The 27,980-nt window shown below is 36.6% G+C and overlaps 1 protein-coding gene across 3 annotated transcripts in view; it reads right to left on the reverse strand.

Annotated features, from left to right (window-relative positions):
• THEMIS (thymocyte selection associated) overlaps positions 1–27,980 on the reverse strand; it is a 190,698-nt gene that overhangs the window by 69,687 nt on the left and 93,031 nt on the right. For all 3 annotated transcript variants that reach the window (XM_025865322.2, XM_025865316.2, XM_025865324.2), the window contains exon 4: positions 18,073–19,121. In XM_025865322.2, coding sequence (XP_025721107.1) covers positions 18,073–19,121 — 1,049 coding nt within the window. The remainder of the gene's footprint in view (positions 1–18,072; positions 19,122–27,980) is intronic.

Below are 27,980 nucleotides of genomic sequence, written 5' to 3' on the forward strand. Positions count from 1 at the left end.
GACTATTTTGAGGTTTCATGGGTGTATAGTTATTACTAAACTCACCAAGTTATGTACATTAATTATGTATAGCTTTCTGTATGTCAAAAATATAAAATAATAAAATCCAGAAAAGAATGAAGAAAAAGAGAACAAAGGAGACCAAAGGAGAATATATAAATCTCCCACATAAATTTTGGAAAATAAAGGAGGAGGGCACTGGAATGCCAAAAATTGTAAGAAATTAGGGATTACTTGATTTTATTTGGACATTAAAAAAAACGACATCCAAAAGAATGTCTGGAAATAACTGCACTGCACATACCCACATTTACATACTCATATACAGAGATATGCACACATGGGTGTACAAACACACATACTTATATAAGCAATTTATTGAGCAAATGGGACTTGACAGGATATAAGAAGGAACCAACTTCATTCTTGTTCTTTTATATCCCTTCAAGTTTCTGTAAACGGGTGATTGTTCTAACTGCATAAAATTTTAAGGCAATCCCATAGCTTTTAAGGAACAAGTAGTTTATAAAAATCCACATTTATGTACTAGCCACTTAGATCCAGTCCAGTTAATATAATAAGCAAAGCTCAAAGAGCTTCTCTAATTTAAAGCATCTTCCTGTAGTAGCTTAATCTCCCTTGAGGCTTCCAAATCTACAAATAGAGAAGAAATTATGGTTGACTTAATTATTAGCTCTTTCTATCTCCTTCCTCTACTCACTAATTTCTTTTTTTATTTCTCCAGCATAAGGTCTAAGGAGAAAAGAAAAATAAGGAGAAAATAAGGAGAAATACAGCCTTGGGTTGCTCCTATCTCTTTAAATTGGGCAAGGCAAATAATAAAAACTGACCCCATCCATTCCTGAGATACTCCAGCAGATTACTTGGAAACCATCCTAGTTGGGAACCACACTGTAAGATCTTTGCCCAAGGCTAGCCACTTACAACTATCACCCTCAAGTCCTGGACTTCAGGAAATACATCTAGTGTTTAAGGTCCCTTCCCCTCTCTCCAGTTCACATCTTGTTTCCAGAGAACCCACTTGCTCTGCCATTGATGGAGGCACAGTTTACTCTCAATATCACTTACCCCAGAAGGGCGAAATCTCCAGTTATAGCCTCTTATCTTTAGACTTCAGAGATATGGGTCAAATGTCAGTTCTTATTTTTCTCAAATCCCCACAGCCCAATGACAAGGCCTACAAGTGGATCACTTGAAGACCCCATCGCATAACTTGAGATGAGAAAGAAAAACTCAATTTTCTTTACCCATGATGTTGGAGATAAAATCTCCACAGTGTATGATTAACTCTCTGCAAAACAAATCCTTCCTCAACTTGCTAACTTCTTAACCTTTCTCTTTCTTGACTTGTGGTGAGTAGAAATGCCCTAGCATCTATAGAACATTTGCTCCTGGCTTCCAAGTTGCAAGACTGGCTAATGCTGTTGGCACCGACTGTATGACCTTCACCTTTCAAGTCCTGCATAGATAGTCTAGCAACTCACTTTAAAATGTGAAGGTTCATGGGCTCACCTTCAGTTCTGAGGTTTTGGGCCTCTGGAATAATTTCAGGGCAAAGAGTCAAATGTAACAATCTGTTATGCACACGTGTATACATATACATGTATGTCCATATGTCACTTTATCACAGATACAAATACAGAATCATCCATGTATGGGTGTCTGAGTCTATATGTTAATGAATTATGGAAATATAATATTTATAGAAAATATATTAATAAAATAAGATTACTGGTGATTTATTTTCTTTGGTTTTTCTCTATTTCCTAAAATAACATGCCTTACTCTTAAAACCATTTAAAAAGTATATCTATATACAAACACATAATAATGGATCCTATTTTTAAAATGTAATCCTGATTCAAAAATAAAATAAAAGATCACCAAAAAAGAATGAATAACCCAGAAACAGACTTATATATGAAGAAATTCATTATATGCTAAAGAAAACATCCAAAAAATTGGGAAGAATTACTTAACAAATGGGATTAAGATATTTTGGAATTACCTTCATAATAAAAGTCAGATGGGAGCTCAATAGTGTATAATACATATACATGATATCTATGTATGCATAAATGTATATATATATTAAGTATATACATGAAATCAAATTCTAAAAAAATTAGAACTAGGGGCGCCTGGGTGGTTCAAATGGTTAAGCACCTGACTTTTGATTTCAGCTCAGGTCGTGATCTCAGAGTCGTGAGATCAAGCCCCGCATTGGGCTCTGTGCTCAGCTCAGAGTCTGCTTAAGATTCTCTCTCTCCCTCTTCCTCTGCCCCTCCCCCCATTCACAGGCACTAAATAAATAACGAAAGAAAGAAAGAAGAAAGAAAGAAAGAAAGAAAGAAAGAAAGAAAGAAAGAAAGAAAGAAAGAAAGAAAGAAAGAAAGAAGAAAGAAAGAAAGAAAGAAAGAAAGAAAGAAAGAAAGAAAGAAAGAAAGAAAGGAAGAAAGAAAGAAAGAAAAAATCTTTTAAAAATATTAGAACTAAATAGAATTGAGGGACATGTACTGGATCAATTTAAAATCAATAAAAGTAAGTATAAAAGCAATAAAAATAAGCACAAATGAAAAGGTTAACAGGTTTGGCTTCATAAAAATTTCATACTTCCACTTAGAAGTATTAAGAACCAGTAGTTTGAAAATACCCCAAAATGTGACAGGTTGGCAGACTCTTTGTGTCTATGTGCAGACACAAATGAGTTTACTTAGAAAAAAATACTTTCTTCCCTCTTCCCTTCTTTCTTTCTTTCCTCCGTCCCAGAAATATTTACTGAGTGACTGTTCTGAACCAGAAGCTTTACTGAAACACCAAGAAAGCAAGCACAAATAAATAAATATATAAGCAATTAATTAACTCTCTGCCTTATTTATTTATTTATTTTATTTATTTATTTTCACATATATATCCCTACGCCTAAAGAAGCACAGTATCTAATGAGTATGACAGAGAAGTAAGAGAGCCATCCTAACACTTTATGGTAAATACTATGATAACGGTTCGTAAGGCCTGTTAGGGAAACCCAAATTAGGAGTACCAAACACAGACCTGTGAATTAGCGGATAGGAGGAAGAGGGCCAAGGAAATGTCCTTAGAACAGGTAACAACAGAGAGTAACTTAGATGAAGAATAAAGGTTGGTTTAGAATTCTAGCTCTAACACTTACTGATAACTCTCTTTCTATGGGCAATTGTTCTCTTGCCTCAGTTTCCCTGTCTATAAATTGAGGATGATAATACCATTTATACGGACACTGAAAGGATTTAATGAGAATTATTTAGTTACTTAGAATTTAGTAAGTCCCCAGTAAATGGTTGTTCAAAACAAACAAAAATTACAAAATTCCATTTGGAAAGATTGGGAACTCAGGAGAGAATACAGTCTTTTGCAAACTGCAAATTCACTATGGTGAAGTATAGATGTGAGGTATGGTATGGAGAGAAGTATTGCTTGAGAAACAAATAAGGGACAGACGATAAAAATTTAAAGGAAAGACACAAAGAATTTTTAGCAAGAGAATCACACAGTAAGATTTTTCTTTTATAATGTTAACTATATCAGTGATGTGGATAATAAATTTCAATATAATATGACCAAACATAAAAAGACTAGTTAGGAGATGGTCTCAGTAATCCAGAAGAGAAATGATGAAGATGTGAAGTAGAGAGGTATAAATTTAAAAATGTTAAAGAAGTAGAATCCATAGGATTTAATGACTGATACACGGGAAGAGGAAAAAATAGGAAGGACTGTTCCTACATGTTTGCTTTAGGCTACTCAGTAGATGCTGATGGCCTTTGTAAAGATAAGAAACACAGAAGGAAGATTAATATGATTAATTTTTAAGATGATACAGCTGTTCTTTTATTGCTCACTATTATCTGGTTTCCCTCTACTTTGAGGGATAAGAGAAAGTTACACTCACCCCAAAATAGACATAGAATGTAATTTTCTATAATTAAATGATTCTTTCATCCCTTATATTTTGGATTTCCTCATAGAAGTACAATCTTTTTTTCTTTTCTCATGAGCTACACACTCTCCAGCTTCATCTCATCCTCTCACAGAACTTCATTTACCATTTATATTTGCTGACACTTGAATCACCAGATTCAGCCTGGAATTCTTTCCTCAACTATAGACCACCGTTAACTTTATACTAGACATCTCAGCTCAGACTGCTCACAGACATTTTAAACTGAGCACACTTTAAACTAAATTCTTATCTTGCCCCTGCAAAACCACCCTTCTATCTGTGTCTTGAGCTCCTTATTTAATGAGTTTCACCACCATCCATGATGATGCTTATGTCAGAAATCTGGATATTTTCCTTGTTTTGTGCCTTTCTTATTCCCAACACTTTTTCAACCACATACCATACAAACACCATCTCCTAAAACCTCTTGAATTTCTGTCTTCCAGTCACAGAGGCAGTCATCTCTCTCTCTCTGATATTGGTACTTTGGCTTTCTAAGTGTTCTTTCTGCTTCTATTTGAATTTATTATCTGCTCTATAATTAGATTTTCCAAAATGGACATTTTAATAGATTTATTAAGGAAAATTGATGTTTTCACCATTGTAAGTGTGAAATTCAATGAATTTAAGAAATTTAAAGGGCTGGGCAACCATCCAGGTGTAGAACTTTTTCATCATCCAAAAAGTTCCTTCACGCCTGTTTGCAGTTCATCCCTGCTCCTACCCACCACTCTAGGCAACCACTTCTCTGTTTTTTGTCTCTATAAACTTGCCTTTTCTAGACGTTTTGTATCTAACACAGAAATTTTATTATTATTTTCCTACTGGGAACTCTAAAATACCCTCCATTTTTCCTCTATCTCTATAGAAAGAATTTCCTTAAAAAATAGACCAGTTTAAAGAAGGACTAGTCTTTTTTTTTTTTAATATGGAATACAACTGATTTTGTTGGTCTTCATTCTCTTCTGCACTAGAAGAATAAAATGCAGTATTTCTTTTAGGAGGGTGAGGTAAAAATGGGACCTAGCTTGTTTCAGCTGCTAATGTTTTAGCTGTGGGCTTAATGGGGCACTAGGGTCTATTGTCAAAAAAGGAGTGGAAGTACAGGAAAAAAACACACACACACACAAAAACACAAAACAGTACCTCTTAGCAAAATAAAAAGGAAGAAATGACGAAAAAGATGAAAGATAAGGGATGATGGATGTAGTCCTCAAGGACATAGTTAACAATCTTTAGGAAATTAGCCAAGGAGAGACAAGTCTATAGTCATGCAATCACCTGATGCCTGAACCAGGCAAAAGAGAGATCTAGTAACTCAAAAACTGAGCCCTGAACACTGGGAGAGCACAGTGTGGCAGAGAACCTAAGAAGTTGATGTTGAGGGAGTTGCATTCCTCATCTGGAACAGAATGATTAAGACGTGCACCAAACTACTTATGAGCCTGAGATAAGAAGCTTGGTAATGACACACTTTAACTGATCTGGTCTTACTTGCTCTTCTACCCTCATAATATTGCTCTACACTATGGCCATTATAAACCTTTCCAGGATCCTGATAGAGTTATGTCTACACACTATCACCAACACCTGACGCTCCTTCTGGCTGGATCACAGTAAATACCGCTGTATATCTAACGAATTCTACTTGTCTAAACTCACTCACTTCAACCTGGACATCTAAATATCCTTTTCTGAGCTCAATCCCAATTTTTGATAGATCATAATAAATTGTCCCCCAGATCTGTGCACTCTCCAACTAACACTATTCTTCTCTCCAGTTTTCACACTGAAATTATCTTCCTGTGTCTAAGCCATTAGACAGAAAGTCTCCTGAACTTAGGTACTGTGTTTCATTCTCTTAATGTGTCTCCAGTGCTTATCACAGCAAATGGCACGCAATTAAGGCTTTACATCTATGGAGCTAAAATAAGTGTAAACAATTATAATAATAATCATTATCTTAACGTTCTAAAATAATTATAGGTATAAATAATTTAAGAGCATTTTACACACAATATACAATTATAGTAATATCTAAAGAAATGCAAACAATAGATTTTAAATCTTTATCTTCAATCTTTTATTGCAATTATATAGTTCTAGTTTTCCTCTATGTAGCAGTAATATACTCTGATTTTTTCCTTGGCTTATTAAGGATGTGTCCATTTCTGAACTCATGGATTGATCCTTAATAGTCCTCTTTTCTTTAATAGGCTCATCTCCCCCTTGATGAAGAAAAGGCTTGACAGTCTTTCTCGACCTTGTGTTATCACCTACTTGGTGTGGAATTCCAAAATTACTGGTCCTAGTCCTTGTTTGAGGTCCAGCTCCTGAAGTTTATTTCAGTGAAACTTGAATTGTTACTAAAAAGCTTTCCGCTGATGCCCAGAATGGCCTTAGGCCTTCCCTAAAATTCTAACATCTCTTAGAAAGTTTAAGGTACTTTCCTGCTTTTTGCCATCACTGGAGCAGTTAAAAAAAAAAAAAAAGTCCTAAGCATGATAAACCTACATTTACAAGAATAACATCAGAAGGAAGTGTCTGTCTTCATCTGGTCACTTCTCTGACCTCTGATAACTCCAACAGACCAGACACAATGTCACAGGCTACTATCTCTCAAGGACTGAACTTTCTTTAGAAGATGACACCTAAGCACATTAAAGTAGATTTTAAAGGAAAAATGTAAGTTCATTTCCAGTTGCTCTTCTTAATAAATCCATACATGTGACTAATTTTGAGAGCCGTTTTATAGGTATAAAATAAGGAATTTGTGAGTAGGGATAGAGACTTTAAAAGCGAGCCTGGATAGAGAAGATACTAAAGATTAAGTTTTAAAGCATTCAGATACTTACAGTTAAGGGAGACCACAAGAGGGAGAGCCAGTCAAAAATCCAGGAGGAAATTCAACAACTAACTACAGTACAAGAAAACCAGAAGGGCATGATGTTCCAGAAAACAAAAGGAGGGAGTGTTCAACTATGACATTTACTGCATAGTATTCAAATAATATGAGGACTTAGGATACTAGCCCTTTATTGGATATGTTATTTGCAAAATCTTCTCCTGTTCAGGAGGTTGCCTTTCAGTTTTGTTGATTGCTTCCTTTGCTGTGCAGACACTTTTTATTTTGATGTGGTCCAAGTAGTTTATTTTTGCTTCTATTTCCCTTGCCTCAGGAGACATTCTAGAAAAATGTTGCTACAGCTGATGTCAAGAGGCATTACTGCCTGGCTCTTTTTTAGGATTTGTATGGTTTCAGGTCTCACTTTTAGGTCTTTAATCCATATTAAGTTTATTTTTGTGTATGGTGTAAGAAAGTGGTTTAGTTTCATTCTTCTGCATGTAACTGTCCGGTTTCTCCAACACCATTTGTTGAAGAGACTGTCTTTTTCTTATTGTCTATTCATTTCTCCTTTGTTGAAGATTAATTGTCCATATAATTGTGGGTATATTTCTGGGTTTTCTATTCTGTTCTACTGATCTATGTGTCTACTTTTGTGCCAGTACCACACTGTTCTATTAAAGCTTCATAATATACCTTGAAGTCTGGAATTGTGATAGCTCCAGTTTTGCTTTTCTTTTTCAAGATTGCTTTGGTTATTTGGGGTCATTTGTGGTTCCATACAAATTTTAGAACTGTTTGTTCTAGTTCTGTGAAAAATGCTGTTGGTATTTTGATAGGGATTGCATTAAATGTATAGACTGCTTTGGGTAGTATAGACATTTTAACAATATTTGTTCTTCCAACCCATGAGCATAGAATGTCTTCCCATTTTTTGTGTGTTGTCTTCAATTTCTTTTGTAAGTGTTTTATAGTTTGCAGAGTACAGGTCTTTCACCTCTTTGGTTAGGTTTATTCCTAGGTATCTTATTGGTTTTTTTGCAATTGTGAATGAGACTGATTCCTTGATTTCTGCTGCTTATTAGTGTATAGAAATGTAACAGATTTCTGCATATTGATTTTGCATCCTGCAGTTTTACTGAATTATCAGTTCTAGTAGTTTTTTGGTGGAGTCTCTCAGGGTTTCTATACATAGTATCATGTTATCTGCAAATAGTGAAAGTTTTACTTCTTCCTTTCAATTTGGTTGCCTTTTATTTCTTTTTGTTGTCTGATTGCTGTGGCTAGGACTTCCAGTAGTTTGTTGAATAAAAGGAGTCAGAGTGAACATCCTTGTCTTGTTCCTGACCTTAGGGAAAAAGCTCTCAGGTTTTCCCCATTGAGGATGATGTTAGCTATGGGTTTTTCATATATGGCCTTTATTATGTTGAGGAATGTCCCCTCTAAAAGAACTTACACAACTCAACACCCCAAAAATAATCCAATTAAAAATGGCAGAAGACAACATTTTTCCAAAGACATACAGATGGCCAATAGACGTATGAAAAGATGCTCAACATCACTTATCACCAGAGAAATGCAAATCAAAACTGCAATGAGATATCTCACACCCATCAGAATGGCTACAATCAAAAACACAAGAAACAACAAATGCTGGCGAGGATATGGAGAAAAAGGAACCCTCATGGTCTGTAGGTAGGAATGCAAACTGGAGCAGACACTGTGGAAAACAGTGTGGATGTTCCCCAAAAGGCTAAAAATGGAACTACCCTGTGATCTAGTAACCACACTACTGGGCATTTACCCAAAAAATACAAAAATACTAAATCAAAGGGACATCTGCACCCCAATGTTTACTGCAGCACTATTTACAACAGCCAAACTTGGAAACAGCCCAAGTGTCCACTGATAGACAAATGGATAAAGAAGGTGTGGTATATGTATATCATATATATATATACATACATACATATATATATGTATGATAATGGAATATCACTCAGCCATAAAAAAGAATGAAATCTTGTCATTTGCAATGGCATGGATGGACTAGAGAGTATAATGCTAAGAGAAATAAACCAGTCAGAGAAAGACAAATACCACGTGATTTCACTCATATGTGGAATTTAAGAAACAAATCAAATGAGCAAAAGAAAAAAGAGAGAGAGAGACAGAGAAAAACCAAGAAACAGATTCTTAACCATAGAAAACACACTGATGGTTACCAGAGGGGAGTAAGTGGGGGAATGGGTTAAACAGGTGATAGGGATTCAGGAATGCACTCATTGTGATGAGCCCTGGGTGATGTATGGAAGTTGAATCACCATATTGTACACCTGAAACTAATATTGCACTGTATGTTAACTATACTGGAATTGAAAAAAAATAATATGAGGACTAAGGATTGACCACAAAATTTGCCAACCAGGACACATTACATACCTTTCAGCCCCATTCATCTCATCTACAAAATAGGGATGATAACAGCACCCATTTCATGAAGCTGTGTGAAGGATTAAATAAGATAATAATACATGTAAGCACCTAGCATAATGCCAGGAACAGAGGAAGAGTTCAGTAATGGGCAAGTAGTTTTTTAATTACAGAACATTGAGCAGCCTGGATCATAGACCTTATGATATTTTATTGAACACAGGATGCCTGTCAAGCCTGTGAGAGTAAATTTGGCTTGAGAAGAGTCTAGTGCTAATGGAAAAATACAGAAATGATTACAGATCAGGGGAGAAGCTAGAACCAGAGACAATGAAGAGAAAAATATCTTGGGTAGGGCAATTCCCATCCTTGGATTAGACAATTCATATGACTTGGTATTTTATCCCATTTCACAACTAGTAAGGAAACACTTTTTAAACACTAGTTAAGGTCTGGAAAGCATTGGAAACAACAAATTTCCATTAAGGACAAATGGTATATAAAGTTTAGTGATCTAAATAAGCTTAACATCACAAGTTAAAATTACATTCTTATCTCTTACACTAGGAGAATGGATATTTCTTGCTTTTTATATATTGTGTAACTCCACAATTTTATGATCAGCCCCTTTCAATTCTTTGCCTGCATAAATAACAGTAGACATTATACAGTTCTTGTGGTCTAATATATAATGGTGTATATATATAGTGGAATAATAATATATATATATATTTATTCATTTGGCTAATTTTGCAGTCAATGGCCTTATGATCTTACAGGATTTCCTCTAATTTTTTTCTCTCCTCAACAAATTTTAAATGAGCTGTGTGACTGGTTCATGGTAAATGTCTTAAGCAATGGCATATCTTACAGAATAGCTAAAAGCAACTTGTTCTATTAGAAGTGTGTATTGATAATTAAGTACTAAGCAGAGGTTTTCCAAGACATCATGATCATACTGAGGTTAGATTCTGGATGAAGTATGATTAAAGAAAAAAATTAGTGCTGTAATAGGCTGGCTGAGAATTTGTCCTTATATAATGCATAAGTAGGAATCATTTCTTTCTCTTTGAATTTTTAGAGTTTTTATGGACCCTCTAGTCTCTTAAACTCTACGTTCATTTTTACTTACTACTGTCTTCTAATACAGAGAAAATCTTTTTCTTAAGTTTTCTACTTTTTAAGTTTAAAAAAATACTGATTTTAGGAAGCCTACCCTTACACATTCTTTCACAGCACTCTTGTGCTCATTTTCTATCTTAACATTTACCCAGGAAATGTTTGGGAAGAAAAACATAAATGTTTTCATTTATGTAAGTCTGGAAACACAACCAAAAGATTAAAAGTAATGGTTCACTTGCAAGAAACTGTGAGTTGTAGCAAAACTTATTTGCTCAAATATATAGCTTATGTCTTATCAATTTATTTCTAGGTAAGGTTTTTATTCTAAAATAAATTCAGAACTGATATAGTAATGGAAAACTCAGATAAATCAGTTTTTGAAACTGCAAAGCCAGCTGGAACTAACCTCCTCTAGATTTCTCCAGCTACTCTTTAGATTTTTTGAAAATTTAAAAAACAAAACAAAAGGTAGTGAGCTCAAAGAACAGAACTTAAATATCTAGTAAGCCCACACCCAACTCAATGAATACATAGGGAAATGAATGACTCAGTGAATCAATGAATCCCTATAGGGGTTATAGGAAGTTGGCAATTCAAATGCCCTTACTTTATACATATTGTGCACTGAGCATTCCCAAATTACTGATTCTTCAGTGGTAGCTGGTCATTTCTAAACAGGGATTTCCAGGTTATGAATGCTTTAAAAAAATGAAAACTATCCTAATCACCATAAAAGCCAGAAATCTAATGTGGAATGATTTACTGTAAGTTTCATTCAATCATTCTGCCAATCCCCTGGGAAAATAAACAAAAATTTTAAATGACTTTTTTTGCAGTTAAAAAATAATAATTATTAACACTGAAAACGTGATAATCACATATTTGGTGGTATATTTTAGTTCTTGACTCCACAGATGGGAGAGGGATGCAAGGAGCAGTATTCACTAATGTTTTTTATCAGTCTTTCCTCATTCCCCTGCTGTAAACATTGACAACTGAAAACTCAAAGAGGGCCAGAATTTTGGTTAATTCAAGTATTTCCGAGCAGGAGTACACTTCAGCCTCCCAGAAGGAAACAGTGTTCTTTGGACACAAACTCTCTAGAGAAAATGAGTATTTTGTTATTAGTTGAATAACATTCATTTTTTTGGTTGACATTTCCTGAAAATAAGGCCATGTCTCCTTAATGCCTGACTTTAACTAATTTTTTTTTTCATTTAAAAGTCATTTAAGCCATTGTTTGGCTATCCAGCCAGAAGTATTAGTATAGTACATGTTATGCCAGAGGAAAACTTTAAAAGTTCTTTTTACTCTCTCACTTCCAGAAGCACAAAAAGAACTTGTAACTATTCCACACTTCCCATTGGGTATGGAGTTTTACCTGCAGGGTTTCAGCTGGAACTTGACTTTGGCTAATTTTCTACTCAGCACTTCCTTGATTCATCATTTCCCTCCTCCTCCCACCTTTTTTACTTGCTCCTAATATAGTTGGCTGTTTACAGGTTCATGCCTTTACATTAGGCTACAGATCTTGGGCAACTCAAAAGACACCCATGGTGTCTTAACCTTAACCTTGAGGATGGCTCAAGTATCTGCTGAAAATATGCTAAATTTGTCAACTTTTTAAAGGAAGATCATAAGTTCCCTCTTCCTTATTTCTCAGATTTAAAATCCCAATTTTTTAAGTATGTCCATGTTCCACCATCTTTGGCTTTGGTCTCTGAAGACTGCTAAAACGTTACTTTTCCCTATTCACAGGGAAACAGACTTACAGCTCTATGTTAGAGAGAATGCATCACGAGTAGATAGATATCAATCTTCAGAAGTGTAGAGTTGGTTACAAATCCAAAAGCTCTTACTGTCTTTATACTACATCAGGTTAACAAAAACAAAAACAGAGGATATAAAACTATTCTCTAATGATCTAGATTTACCCTAGACGCATGGTTTCTTTAACACTTTTCAGCCACTAACTGTCACACCGGATCAGAAGTGAGTCTTAGCATCCAGCAGCCGCTGGTGAAGTGTTCTCTCTGCACCTCCCGGAAACCGCTGCTTCTCTCTGCCTTTTTCAGCTCTCTAATTCTGGTACCGGGTTTGTTTTCTGCTCCAATCACACTACCTTGCCATTACTGCCTCCCTTGCTCTTTGCCTTAATGTCTCCTGTGGGTGTTCTTGTCTGACAGAAATCTAGAAATTCCAGCAGCAAAGTGGACACTTGGGCATTAAATGGCCAAACAGAGTTAGTGAAATGCAAGATTTCTGGTCCCAGGTGAAGTCTCTGAAGGAGTGGAACACCTCATCTTTCAACCAAAGGTTTGTTTTTCTATCTGGTTATAGGCCCTTTCATCAGAATACAGAAGTTACATTTCTCCTGTGTGGCACTCAGAAGCCATAGCCATATATATCCACGACAGGCAAAAACCCCAGTGAGTACATGTTCTTTCAAACTATCTGAAACTACTTCTGACATAGGAAATAACCCTCAGGAAAGGAGAGTCTGCCCCACAACACTCGCATTTAGAAAACAATTTTAAGCCCAGCCATTTACTTAGTCATTTTATAACACTGTTCTCATCTGATTAAGAAACAGAATGCAAAGATCCTAAAGATGTTATGTCTACATTGTCATAAGCTCAAAAGGAATGTTGAGGGGTCACTCAGGACATTCTCATCCCTTTGTTCAGACCCCATCCATTATTCCCCCTAACGGCTATCATGTTTTCAAAATGACAATAAAGCCCTTCCATGTAAAACTTCCTAGGCCTCGAGATATCTCTGGTGATATCTACCCCACACATACCCTACATCTGCCCCGATCATATCCATATTATAATTCTCAAGTGCTACTACAATTGAGCCTTTCTTATTCTAGGCCATTGCTCAAGCTAGAGAGAGCACTTGCAATTCTACCCTGAAAAACAGTTTTTTTCTATTTATCCTAGTTTCTATAACATGTCCTCATATATTCTTAATTTCTAAAGATGAACCTGTAGGGTTCATCACTGGCAGTGGATACCTATACTCTCAGGTAGCACATGCATCCATCCATCCTGTTGTTTCACGGTGCAAGAAATGACCTAGGAAAAGCAATGACCCACTGGGAAGGCATACGTAAATTTACATAAGGAGGATCTGATACTCTTCTTTACATGTAGAATAAGGTATTTTAAGGAGTTAAGTGGGTTTGAATATTTAAACTCTGAATAGCCCTTACAAATTGTTCTCCGAATTTAAAACAATATTCCATATGCAAGTCAGAATCTTAGAGGCTTGTTTTCAACGGCTGTTTCTGGCCTGTGGAGTATAAAAAGCGTTTTAACCAATCACTTCTAAAAGCATACATAGGTAGAAGAGCTTCAATGTAGATATCAGAAGAAACATAAAAGAAATATATGAAAGGATGACACTGTGATGATAAGAAATAGTAGGTTGTAAGACTTTTCAAGTAGATTATGCAGAAACTGACAGAGCTTCTGTTTATATTCCACAAATGATCCACTAAGCAGATTTCTATCTTCATGGTAAGAAAAAGTGTTGAAAATGAGGTCAGTAGGTCTGAGCACAGGTAAATTATAGCATTCTCTGCCATTTTAAAGTGATTTCAGAGAAAATATATTTCTTTATCTACCACACTACACTAGCATTGATGAAACTAATTATAAACAAAGAATTATAGACCCTTCTCAACTGACTGATAAACTTTCAACCGAGCACAAGTGTCCTGATGACATCACTGAACTAGGGTTTCCTAGCTTCTGCTTTCACCTTTTAGGGGACAAGGAACCTATTCCCACATATTACACTAAAACTGTCTTCCCTTTGACTCTCAGCCAATGTTGTAATAGAAAATCAGAATGCACTCTTTGCCACAGAGTAGCACTTTAAATGTATACAACAGTATCACCCAGCACCAAGTCATTCAGGTTTAGACAATCCCTTAGTTCCCTCAATTATTTCTCAGATGAAAATGTCTCCTGGACTTTTTAAAATCTTAATAAATGACTCAACATTCAACAAACTTCTATTATCAATATTCTTTGAAGTGGGATTCAGAGGGGCACCTGGGTGGCACAATCAGTTGAGCCTCTGACTCTTGGTTTTGGCTCAGATCATGATCTCAGGGTCATGAGGTCGAGCCCCACATCAGGCTCCATGCTCAGCATGGAGACTGCTTGAGGTTTTCTCTTTTCCTCTGCCCCTCCTGCTTGTGCACTCTCTCGCTCTCTCTCTCTCTGAAATACATAAACCTTAAAAAAAAAAAGTGAGACTCAGAAATAGACAAAAGAATCCATGTGGGGTCTGACCAGAGAACAAGGAGCTAGGAATTATTCAGTTGATCTGGAATCCTACACATATGAATTTAGTCAAAGATTGCATTAGTTTTATTTTAGTAACTGTGAGATACTAGAAAATATATATACTGGTCTCTATCCTTGGTTCCTGACACAGAGTTCCTAAATCCCTTGGAATTTCCTGGGTAATAGGAATATTTTTTTGTTCTAATGAGGTGACTCTGGGTGGGCTTCTGGATAGAGGCTGGTCACCAGAAAAATCACCCCATAATTAGAAGCTTGGAATTTTCAGCCCTTCCCCCACTGTCCACTCGAATTCTCCAGAGAGCAGAGAGGGACTAGAAATGGAGTTAATAACTGATCATCCCTACGTGAGGAAGCCTCCACAAGAATCCCAAAAGTATGGGGTTCGGAGAGCTTCCAGGTTAGCAAACATATCCATATACCAGGAGGGTAGTGTATCCCAACTGTACAGGACAGAAGATCCTATGTTCAGGACCCTACCAGACCTTGCCCTGTGTATCTCTTCCTCTGACTGTATCCTTTATCATATCTTTTAATAAACTAGTAAACCCAATCCCTGAGTTCTCTGAGCTGTGCTAGGGAATTCACTAAACCTGATGAGGGGCTTGTGGGAATTTGTAGCCTTCTCAGACAGAAGTTGTAGGTAACCTGAGGACCTACTACTTGCAAATAGTATCTGAAGTGGGGGGCAGACTTGAGGGACTGAGACCTTAACATGTGGGACCTGACACTATCTCCAAGTAAGTAGTTTCAGAATTGAGTTAAGTTGTAGAACACCCACTTGGTGTCAACAAACTGCTTTGTGTCAGAAACCTCACATATCTGGTGTCGGAAGTATTGTGAGTATGGCAGTTGTGTGAGTAAAGGAGAAACTCAGGAGGGGTCTGGAGGTTTCTCCAAGTCAGTAACCTAGGTGTAACTTGTTTTGTGAGTTTCTCTCCAAATAAAACACTTGGATCATTTTCATCTGACATTCTGTGAAATGGCATTTTTAAAACTTTTAACCTATTTTTTTCTATGAATGCTTTCTTAGTAGTTTAGGATTTTCGACTCCCTCCTTTCTGATTGTAATGGACATCTCCAGATCTTCACATACTTCACACTTACCTCTACCATTTGAGACAATCTTGGCTGTAAATTGGAGCAGCCAATGAATTGATTGAACCGGGAAATGAGCATGTGCTCCAAAGCCCCCCTCTTTTTAAGCTGAAAACAAACAAAGTGATGACATTTTTATCAAGTGGTGAGACTAAATGATGCTGGAACCATCATCGCAGTGTGCCCTCCATGAATAAAACTAGTCTGTGAAAATAACTCTGTGATGAAAAGCAAGACTCACTTTGGCCATGTTCAAAATTCTGCTTCCAACTGTCCCTGAAGTTTAGCTGTACCCTTAGGTTCTCCATGGGTACATGAGCTAATAAATTCTTTAAAAAGAAAAAGGAAAAGTCATTTTGCCAAAAAAACAAGTTCTAACTTAAATATAGATCTTTTTATGTAAAGTTTTTACTTATTCCTCCTGCTCAACTTCTGTCTTATATTAGCTTTCTACTGCTGCTGTAACATAAACATGGTGCCCTAAACAATACAAATTTATTATCTGACATTTCTGTAAGTCAGAAATCCTACATAAGTCTCACTGGCTAAAATGAAGGTGTTGACAGAGCTGAACAGAAGGCTGGCTGAATCTTTCTTGGTTGTCAGCTCAGGATCTCACTCCACCGAACCTCACCTATATCCCAAAACCACAGCAGAGCTGTGTTCCTTTCTGGAGGCTTTAGGGGAGAATGTTTTCTTAACTTTTCTAGCATCTAGAGACATCTGCATCCCTTGACTCAATTCTCCCTTCCTTCATCTTCAAAGGCAGCAACACTGTCTCTCTGTGACCATTCCCCTGAGTCACATCTCTCTCTGACCCTGACCTCAACTGGGAAAGGTTCTTTAAGGATCTGTGATTAAGTGGGACCTATCTGGTTAATCGAGAATAATCTCCTCATCTCAAAGTCCTTAATTTTAAGCACATGTAAAAAGTCTCTTTTGCCATCTAATGTAACATATTCACTGGTTCTGGAAGTTTAGGCATGAACATCTTGGGAGGGTGTGGGGGGTTATTATTCTGCCTACCACTAAGAATGAGACCATCATTCCATCTCTCACATCATTCCATTCAGCAATAAAAATATATTAAACAGGAGAAGCTAGACACTTTCGACATTAATAGCAGCCTGTTAATCAACATTATTTGGGAACAATTGTTTAATTTAAAATGACCCCGTCGAGATCATTTTTTTCTGGAAAGGAAATTTCTGCTGCTTTTATCTTTTTTCTGAAGATGAGTTTGAAGATTGTTACTGGATTTATCCAGCACACACTCAGAATGCAATCTTTGAAATGTAGAATTAAAAGTATTTTCATACCCACATACTTGAAGCCCGAGGCTGCTATCATTCCTGAGTATAGAGAGTCAACACAGCATCTCTCTTTGTTTTACTAATTGCTTTGTTTCCCCAAGCTGCTAGCACAACATCTGCCAGGCCAGAACGCACTCCTTCCACACACCACAGAACCACTGGGGACCAGATAAACGACCTACACTCCATGGTGTCAGGGCAAGTGCTTTCCAGGTACTCAGCAGGCAGTTTTCAAGAGGCAAAGACTTCAAGGGGAAATGAAGCCGAAACCCCTCCCCTCCCAAAACCTTTCCAATGGTTATGGAGTTGTTGATTCTGTTATGATCTCACACTGTCTGCAATTTTATTGATTTTGTTTTTCAATAGAACTGTTAAAGATTACAATCCTCAGATAGGCAGAATGTGGGCAGATGCTCATATGCTCACACACAGTTCTGCCAAGATATTTTTACATCTTTCTGCACATAAAACAAAATGAAGACATGTGTTATAGATGCATGCTACTGGTAAACCCCCCCGAAGAAGGGAGCTTATTGTATGCTCATTTCCCGGATGAAGTATTAAAACAACTCTACCTAGAAAAAAGAACAGCACTTCCAAAATAAAAGAGATTTGCTTCTGAGGCACCTTATAAAACATTCCTAATTACCAAAACCCATTGAGACAGCAATTTGGGTCATCATATCCAAATGTCATCCCTGCTATTTCTAATTCAATACAAACTTTTTGTCATATCTACTGGTTAAGCATCAAAATACAAAATGTTGCAACAGCTTATGCTCTGTTGATGTTCATTCATCTACTGTGCTTCAGAAAGACTCATTTCAAATATGGCATGAAAGAAAGAAAAGTAAGCAAAAAAGAAACTCGGAAGAGACTTGAAATAAATTGCCTCAAGAAAAATGCTAAAAAGGAAAAACTACAAAATCATAGCCTTACCTTGGGAGACTTAGGCAGACCCACAGCCCTGTTCTCTGCTAAGGTGAGCGGGGTTAACTTTGTTTCCTCCACTGAGGGATGTTTGGGAGGGCGAGGTGGGGGGTGGGAGAAAGAGCCTTCATATCTTCGCATCATGTAATACTGTTCTTCGGTGATCTCTTCAACCAGAGTCCTGACTAGAACTGATCCTGTGTCCCTAGAAAAACTATTAACTAACTGAACAGTCATATTTAAGCGGCTGACAGGAATTTCCCAGCACTCCCTGGGGTTGGCAAAGCCACTTATAAGTAGATAGGAGTCTGTGATAGCTTCCTCCAACCGCAGTCCTGGTGTAGCAGCCAAAATGTCTTCTTCAATGGAAAGATCTCTCACAGATACCTTCACGTTGAAGGGCAAGCGGAACTGCGCACAGAGCTCAGAAATCTGGTACTGTTTCTTATCATGAATCACCTCTACGAAACCTCCTTCCATGTACAAAGGGAGCAGTGTTGCCTCATAGGATTTTTTGAGGATTTTTTCACAGGCCAGAACATTCACCACTTTTTTGATTCCCTCACAAAGGACTTCAGTTGTCTGTGAGTGATGCACTAGAAACTGGTCCCCAACAGATACGGATGACAGCTCATCATGAGGGGGATGAAAGGCTTTGGTGGCCACCACGTGGAGAGGCTCCTTTTCACTCTTTGCTATCTCAAGGTCATAGGCAGTTGGGAACTCCCGGGGTCGCCGCTTGAATTTGCCTTTATAGCTAGTGGGGATCAAGAAGTGCCTTTTAGGAAAATTGCTTCGAATTTCTGAAGCTAAGATCCTCGATGCCTGGTACTTTTTGTGAATCACAATGGTCTTCCCAGGCTGTAAAATGCTTCTGGGAAGCTCCTTTCCTTGAGGTGCCTCTATGACTTCAGCCACTATGGGGAACTCCTTACTGGTCATTTCAAAGAGATCTTGTGTAGATAATAGCTGAAGAAACCAGTTGGCATCGTAACTGTCAGTAATGTCTTTGACTTCAACATCTAAACTGGGGAGGATGCGGACTATATCCTTTCGGACTGAAAGAAAAAAAAAAGACTATGATATTTTGTCCATCACAATGTTGCTCTGATAAAGTATTAGAGTCTCTCCTGGTGCCATAGATAAATTCCACTTAAAAAAATCAGATGTCCATGATATTTCTTATGTGTGACTTTCTTTTTTTCACATTTTAAAATGAAGTAGATCATATGTAAAATCAACACCCATAAACTCACTGCTCAGCTTAAAAAAGAGATATTAACCTGTCCCTCGGAGCCCTATGAAGCTTATCAAAATTTCACCTTCCTCACTACAACCTAAGGATAACCATTCTCCTGATTCTAGAGTTAATCATTCTCCTGTTTTTTAAAATAGCTTTATCACACATAACATAGATAAATATATGTGCATGTTTATAAATGTATATCTGTGTGTATATATCTTTTTCAGAAGGTTTATAATATCTGAAGTCATGCCCTTGAGCTCTAGCCATAATATACGAAATTATCTTAGAAGAAAGTTTCAATACCTCAAGTAAGACCCTTCCTGCATAAGGCCCAAGACATACATTCTTTACACAAAATTCTATCCTCCTGCAGAACAATACTGCAAGATCATGGGATATAAAGTACTTAAGATTAATATATGGAAGTGAACAACAAGATGCAATCCTTTTCCAATGTGAAAGTTATTCTTTCTCTGCTGATGTTCCATTAACCTGGATAGAAAAGGGAGCATCACAGGATGGGTCCCAGTCAGAGGAGCCATTCAGGAGCCTTAGGTATGCTGGCAGGGTGCTTACCAATGTATTCTTTGCCCAATGTGGCACTGGGGACTAATAAATCTCAAATTCTTTCTAAGCACCCTCTATCCTAGAAGTCTTTGTTTGAGACTACAGAGACATTGAAAATATTGTCCTAAAATTAATTATCTGCTCTACATGTACTATCCCACATAGATTGTTATAATGGTCTTGAACTAGAAATAAAGTTACTATTAACAGGGTTGTATAAAGGTTTATATTTTCTCAACAATTTCCTACCATGTAATGTTTTATAGCATTTTCACAATCCACTGTTGTTTCCCAATATCTCCAGCCACCCTTCTGTCAATACACTTTCTTCCTTGCATGCTTTTGAAAACAAATAATTTGGAAGATTTTAAAAACAGAATTTCCTCCTTAAAAGCATTACCTGTGCTATTACTTTTTATATTATTAACTTTATGCAGCATCTGGAAACTGTAACTTTATAATTTGTGTCATATTACTTGCACATGTTGTGTAACAGAGTTCCTGAAGACATAACATGAAAAAGCATTATTTTAGGGGTGCCTAGGTGGCTCAGATGGTTAAGCGTCTGCCTTCGGCTCAGGTCATGATCTCCAGGTCTTGGGATGGAGCCCCATGTTAAGTCCCTGCTAAGCAGGGAGCCTGCTTCTCCCTCTCCTTCTCCCTCTGACTATCCCCCTGCTTGTGTGCACTCTCTCTCTCTCTTTCTCTCAAATGAATAAATAAAACCTTTAAAAAAAAGAAATAAAAAGTATTATTTTATATTCTTGAATAGAGGACAGAAAAAAAATCAATGGCTGTCTAGAGGATGAAGATCTGTAAAAATTCTTCATTTAAAAAATAAAAAGAAGACTAAAAGAACACTTCATCAATTCATTGTATAAAGTTTAGCATACCTAAATTTTTTAAGATTTTATTTATTTATTTATTTACTTATTTACTTATTTGACACAGAGAAAGAGCACAAGCAGGGGGAGTGGCAGGCAGAGGGAGAGGGAGAGGCAGGCTCTCTGCTGAGCAGAGAGCCCAATGAAGGACTCTATCCTAGGACCCTGGGATCATGACCTGAGCTGAAGGCAGATGCTTAACCGACTGAGCCACCCACATGCCCCACATACCCAAACTTTTAAGATTGTTGCCACGGGCTTCCCTGCATCCCAAGGTAATTTTAAAAACTCTAAAATCTCAACAAGTTGGATAGAAATGAATGAGGTTTAAGAATTGTAGAACTAGCACTAGGTAAGCATCATAAGCTCATGCCATTTCTCAAGTTGAGGCAACAGTTAAACACTGGTAGAATGGATGTCATTAAGGACTTTCTGGGAGCTCTATATTGATCCATCAGAACATAGGGACCCTAATGTAACCTAGATCCCAATCTATATTTGGGCACTATATTTTGTTGACCAATATATCCCAATGTCTCGAATGTTGCCTGGCACACAATAGGTACTAAATAAATGAATTGAATAAAGGAAAAACTACTGCCAGAACGATGTCCTTGATTGAGCCTTAAAGGATGTGATCTATAAATAAGTAGAGTTCCACATAAAAGTTCATTGGGAAAAATAAATTTCTACTGCTAATGCTCCTGCTATATATCATAGAAGGTATTGTATATATCATTTAAAACATGCCCCTTTAGGTTGTAGTTTATCTTACTCAATGGCTTATTCAGTGCAATAACTATCTTTACTTTCACTGTTTAATTTCTATGAAACAACAATCTAGACATTTTAAGGTATAATGATAATCATAGTGAACACGCCTTAGAAGATCCAATAAGGAAAAATAGTACATGGGGTAAAAATCAACAACTCTTCTTTGATCCATCAGAAGATTGAGGTTACAGGGCAAACCATCCACCCCCAAAATGAGAGAAATAGATGAACATAGACTTACAGCTTATTGGGAGCAGAAACCACCACTGGATTCAACAACTAGTAAGAACACTTTAAGAGTAATTGACTACTTGCTGGAGACAAAGCCTAGATAAGCTTGAGGGATAAAACTTCTGGGGTCCAAGTTTAGCAGGATCCTCCCACACTCTCTTGTTTATTCCCAAGAGCACCACCAAGTTCTTAGGGTGAAGATCAGAGAAAAATCCCCTCATGCTTCTGGCAGGGTAATGGAAAAAGTCAGAGAATTCAGTTTTCCTTAAAAAAGGTTTGCCCTCAAGGAAAAGTATTTTACCACAGTCTAACCAATCTGGGTTTTACCAGAGTTTAATTGATGTAGGGGAAGGGAAATACCCAACTATAACTTCCTCTATCTTTCCACATGGGGGAAAGGAAATACCCACCTCCAGCCCCCACTTGCCAATATTCTATCTCACTTAAGGAGGCATGTGGAAGAAAGCTGAGAAGCACTTGTGAAGGTCACGGGGCAACTAAAAGACTCAGACCTAAATACAGGATTATAGAATGCATTTCCTCCCTTACACCTTATTAACCATATCAATAAGACTTCTGTATAATAATGGGGGATTACAACTGAAGCATTTATATTTCTGTTTAAGAAGCGGCCTCTAGAAAAGACAACAGAGGAGACAAAAAACAAGGACACTGAATAAAATTTTAGCCTCTGACACCTACAGATACAGAAAACTGTAAACATGGACTAACTCACAGCTAGATGAACATAAAATCTCACATTAAAGGCTTATTTGCCTCAGTTTCTTTTATCTGATACATGTCTAGCTTTCAACAAAAAATTACAAAGTATATTAAAAGGCAAACAAACAGCATAGTCTGAAGAGACAAAGCCAAACTCAGATATGCAGAGATTTTGGAATTTTCAGACTGGGAATTTAGAATATGATTAATATGCTAAGAGCTCTAATGGAAGAAAATGACAGAAAAGATGGGTAATGTAAGCAGAGAGATGGAAACTTTTGTAAAGAATTAGAAGGAAATGTTAGGTGTTAAAAACATAATAACAGATATGAAGAATGACTTTGATTGGTTCATCACTAGACTGGACATGGCTAAGGAAAGAATCAGTGAGCTTGAAGATATACCAAGATTTATCAATAGAAACTTCCCTTAACTGAAAAGCAAAAAGTGGGACAGAATATCTAAGCACTGTGGGCTAACTACAAAAGGTGTAACATGCACACCACAGGGATGCCAAAAGGAAAACAAGAAAGAAAGGAACAGAAACAACATTTGAAGTAATAGTGGTGAAGAATTTTCCAAAATTGAGGAAGCTTAGAGAACAGTAAGCATGATAAATACCAAAAAAACTTCACCTAGGCATATCATATTCAAACTGTAGAAAATCAAAGAAAAGGAGAAAACCTGAAGAAGCCAGAAGAAAAAAAATCTTATCTCTAGAGGAAGAAGGATAAAAATTAGATTGTACTTCTCTTCAGAAACTATTCAAGCAAGAAGAGAATAGGTGGCATACTTAAAGTGTTAAAAGAAAAAGAAACCCACCAACCTAGTATTCTGCCTCCAGCAAAATTATCCTTCAAAAGTCAAGGGTGGCAGAAAATACCACCCCAAAATAAATCACTTTGGCATCAAGATTATTTTGAGCTAAAGGCACTTGAAAAACAGCAGGTGCAAGAAGAGTATTCTAATGTTTCCTTTTCCTCCTGAAAACAGGAGATAAAACACCCATGTGAAAGATGCCCTCCCTATTATCAGGAGAAAAGAAACATCCTTCTACAGGGAGTTAAAGCCAAGTGAATTCTGTCAAAACAGACCTTGTTAAAATAATTCTTACCTTTCTTTAGCCTCCCTACATAGTTTAGTTACTTCTCTGCAGTTGCCTCTTTTATTCAAACCAATATAAAAGCATGTAGGTTTTGCCATTTGAGGAGTCTTCATTCCCTTTTGAGGACTCACCTTTCACATAAAACACGTAAATCTGTCTGCCTTTCCCTATTTAATCTAATAAGTCAGTTTAATTCTCAGGCCCAGCCAAAAAGCCCTAAGAGATGATTGTCTCTACATATTTTTTTAAACAAGTTTTGTTAATTCTAGCCCTATAGTTTCTCTCAATTGCTAGTTCCTCCCACGTTATTATCTAATAATAATAATTCTTATATTTGTTGGAAATTTTCACTTTCTGTTTGATTTCTTTGTCATTTACTTTCTAAGATTATATTCTATTCTTCTCAAAAGTGTTTTTTTTTTAAGATTTTATTTATTTATTTGACAGAGAGAGCAAGAGAGCACAAGCAGGGGGAACAGTAGAGGTAGAGGGAGAAGCAGGCTCCCCGCCAAGCAGGGAGCCCGATGCGGGTATCGATCCGCATGAGATCATGACCTGAGCCAAAAGCAGACGCTTAACCATCTGAACCACCCAGCCGCCCCTCTCAAAAGTGTTTTCACATCTGATTGCTCAGTGAATTGTTTATATTCTTGTATCACATTATACTCTTTATAGTGATTATTGGATGCACTAATAATTTCCAAACGTTGCCTTATTCTAGGCTTTTAAGTTAAAATTTCTTTATAGTTCATCCATTTGGTCTCACGTTTTTTTTATGAATATTCTGTGAATTATCTTTTTTCCCCATTTATTCAGCTTCATTTCAACTTAAAAGAAACTCTTCCATGAATTTCATTTTCTTTAGATAGTTCTTCCCTGGTTCTACTGTTGTTTAGATTTATGAATAGAGAAAGTGCCTTTTGGGTTGCTCTCTAACATTTGTAGCAGAAAAAAAAAGTCATCATGACCTTCACTGAGAAATCAAGAGTCATTTAAAATGAATACACTTATGTTTAATATGGGTTTATTTGTAATACATTTCCTTTTCTATTTTTATTTAATTTATAAAAGCTATGGGAAGTGACCAGCCATTTTCTTATACTGGATGATACATGTCAACATGTGTTCTCCATTGATTTTTGTGATAGTTATTTTAATATATCAACTTGACTGGGCTACAGTACCCAGTTACTTAATCAAACACAATTCTAGGTGTTTCTGCTAAGGTATTTTGCAGATGTGATTAACATCTAAATCAGTTGACTTTGGGTAAAGGATGTTATCCTCTATAATATAGGTGAGCCTCATCTAATCATTTGATGGCTTTAAAAGCAAAAGCTGGAGTTTCCCAGAGAAGAAAAAAATGCTGCCTCAAACTACAGCATCAACTTCTGCCTGAGTTTACAGCCTGCCAATCTGTCCTATGGATGTTGAACTTATTAGCCCCCATAATTACATGAGGCAAGTCCTTAAAATTAATTAATTAACTAATTAATATGTAATTTTGTTTATATTACAATATAATTATATATAGCATTATAAATCTCTCTATTTCTCTGGAGAACGCTGACTGGTAAAATATTTACAGTTGGTAGTGTAAGAATAAATAAATAAATATATAAACTGTATCTTATACTTCTTGCTGTTTGATATTTCTATTAGCAATAAGATTACTTGCCTAAAGGAAGAAAATGAAATGGAAGTGGCCTAAAGTGTTCATTGGTTCTAAATATCATGTTAAGTCACAATATTTTCATAGGCACATTAGGAAAAGCAGCACTAATAAAAATTGAACTTGTAATACAAATATAAGTGATATCAACTTTGGTGCCCTGAAGTGAATATTCATTCTCCTTAGCTATTAAATTCATAAATATATTATCATAATAAATCAAATCTGGATATGGTGAGTGAGAAAACTTTGTTACCTAAACAGGAACTTTGTACTATGCAGTGTATATACACAGAAACAAATATCTTAGTTGCTTCATTCATTAATTCATGTTTATTTGATTTATTCAATATTGAACACGTTATCTCATGCATTGAGAAGATAAAAATAAATACATAAGAAACTGACTCTGATATATTTATAAATTACTGAAGATTATGTTTTATTAAAAATATTGTTTATAAATTATGCTTATCTTTTAGCAATATTAACAACCAGTTCTTTCAAGATTATACTAGGTCCAGGGAAAGCTCTGGGCTAGGACTAGTTTAAGTAAGTAGTGAGGTTTATAGGTGAAGTATGTGGCTTTCCAACCTTTTTTTTCCTCTCAAATTTCCCATGAGGGCAAAAAGAAGAAAGAAAAAGAAAAAAAAAGAGTAAGATTCAGTGAAACTAAAAGACATCTGCAATCCTTACACGGAATGTAGGTAGAGCTCAGGATGGAAGAATGGTCAAAAATTTGGCAGAATGGAAAAAGGAAAGCCTATGTGCCTAAGAAGCCATAGCACAATGAAAAGTCAGCCTTTTTTTGCCCCTTGAGATCTCAAAAAGGCTCATAAATTGGAGGCATAAGGCCCCTCTGACCTGCGGATGAGAATCTAGGAGCCTAAGGAGGTTATCTGAATGTTTGAAGAGTGCTTAACCCTAGGTCTCCAACTCAATTCTGGGGAAGATAAACGGTCACCCCTACTAGCTCTCTCTTTGCAGGAAGCAGTAGATACGGAGTTGCAGAATCTGGAAACTAAGCATAGGTGAGTGGGGGAGAAACAGGGGACTGAAAGCAAAGGATTAAGTCTAAACCTGTGGGGGAAGGTGAAACCCTTAGCAACTTCCCCACTCAGCTACAGTAGTTTCAGAAGCTCCACAACGCATCAGATTCTTCTCAGGTGAAACTGAACAAGTCCTAGAGGAAAGGCTCACAGAGCCTGAATTTAGGGAATGCTCTGATGACAAAGCTGGCAAAATGAAACCTAAAATTCAGAAACAAAGAGCTTGTATGTAAATAGTGCCTCACTTGTAAATTAAAAAAAAAAAAAGTGTCTCACATATAAATATGAACAAATGGCAAATAATCACCAGGCATTTGAGGAAAACAGTTAATGAGAGCGACAGAACAAAACTTTTTTTTTTTTTTTTTGAGGGAGAGGGAGAGAGAGAATCTTAGGCGAGCTCTGCCGAGCATGGACCCTGACTCAGGGCTCTAACGACCCTGAGATCATGAACTGAGCTGAAATCAAGATTCGGACAGTTAACCCACCAAGCCACCCAGGCGCCCCAAAACTTTTTTTAAAAATGCCCAAAAGAAGCAGTTAAATGCAAGGAACACAGAAAACTTTAAGAAATTGTAAAATATTCTCAGAGAGATAAGATATTGCATTCTTAAAACAAGAACACTAATATTTAAAAAATGATGTAAGAAATAACTCTTGGAAATTAAAAATATGATAGCTGAAATTAAAAATTCATTAAAACAGTTGGAAATGTAGTTAAGGAATTTTCCCTGAAGGTAAACCAAAGACAAGAAAGATGTAAAATAAGGAAAAAAATAGTCCTAGATCAGTATGGGAGCTTCAACAAAAGATTAGAAATTACAGAAAGAGAAAAGAGAAAAATATATAGTTGAAAGGAAATTATCAAAGAAATTATCTCAGAAATCAAATATCTGAGTTTCCAGACTAAAAATTGCTATCACAGTGAAAGAACAGGACCACCCAGATGGTTTTAAATGGAAGTCCCAGGACAACACTAGTATGGATTAAATGTTTTCATCCCCCAGTATTCACATGTTGAAGCCCTACTCCCCAGAGTGAGGTATTAAGAGGTGGGACCTTTGGGAGATGATTAGAATTTGATGAGGCCACCAGGGTGGAGCCTTCATGAAGGCGATTACTGTTCTTCTAAACCTGTATAAAGTCAATGCCTTGAAAAATAGCACTATCTTTATATTATTTGGAAATTTAAATGCGAATACAAGAAAGCAGGGACAAAATATTTAAAGCAGTTACCTTGAAGTAGCAGAATGTGGGGAGAAGTTGGGAATTGTCAAGGGCATAAGGTGTGCTGATCATTTTGTAATAAATCCTTTTACCACTATTTGACGTTTTTGACTTTGATAAATATTGAGATTATTTTTTAAAATAAAATGAAAGAATGGAGAAAGGGGAACCCTCTTACACTGTTGGTGGGAACGCAAGTTGGTACAGCCACTTTGGAAAATGGTGTGGCGGTTCCTCAAAAAAATTAAAAACAGAGCTACCCTATGACCCAGCAATTGCACTACTGGGTATTTACCCCAAAGATACAGATGTAGTGAAAAGAAGGTCCATATGCGCCCTAATGTTCATAGCAGCAATGTCCACAATAGCCAAACTGTGGAAAGAGCCAAGATGCCCTTTAATTGACGAATGGATAAAGATGTGGTCCATATATACAATG

Source organism: Callorhinus ursinus, unplaced genomic scaffold (genome assembly GCF_003265705.2).
Source record: "Callorhinus ursinus isolate GAN/ISIS: 27379988/994484 unplaced genomic scaffold, GSC_fseal_2.0 scaffold6, whole genome shotgun sequence".
Taxonomy (NCBI): Eukaryota; Metazoa; Chordata; class Mammalia; order Carnivora; family Otariidae; genus Callorhinus; species Callorhinus ursinus.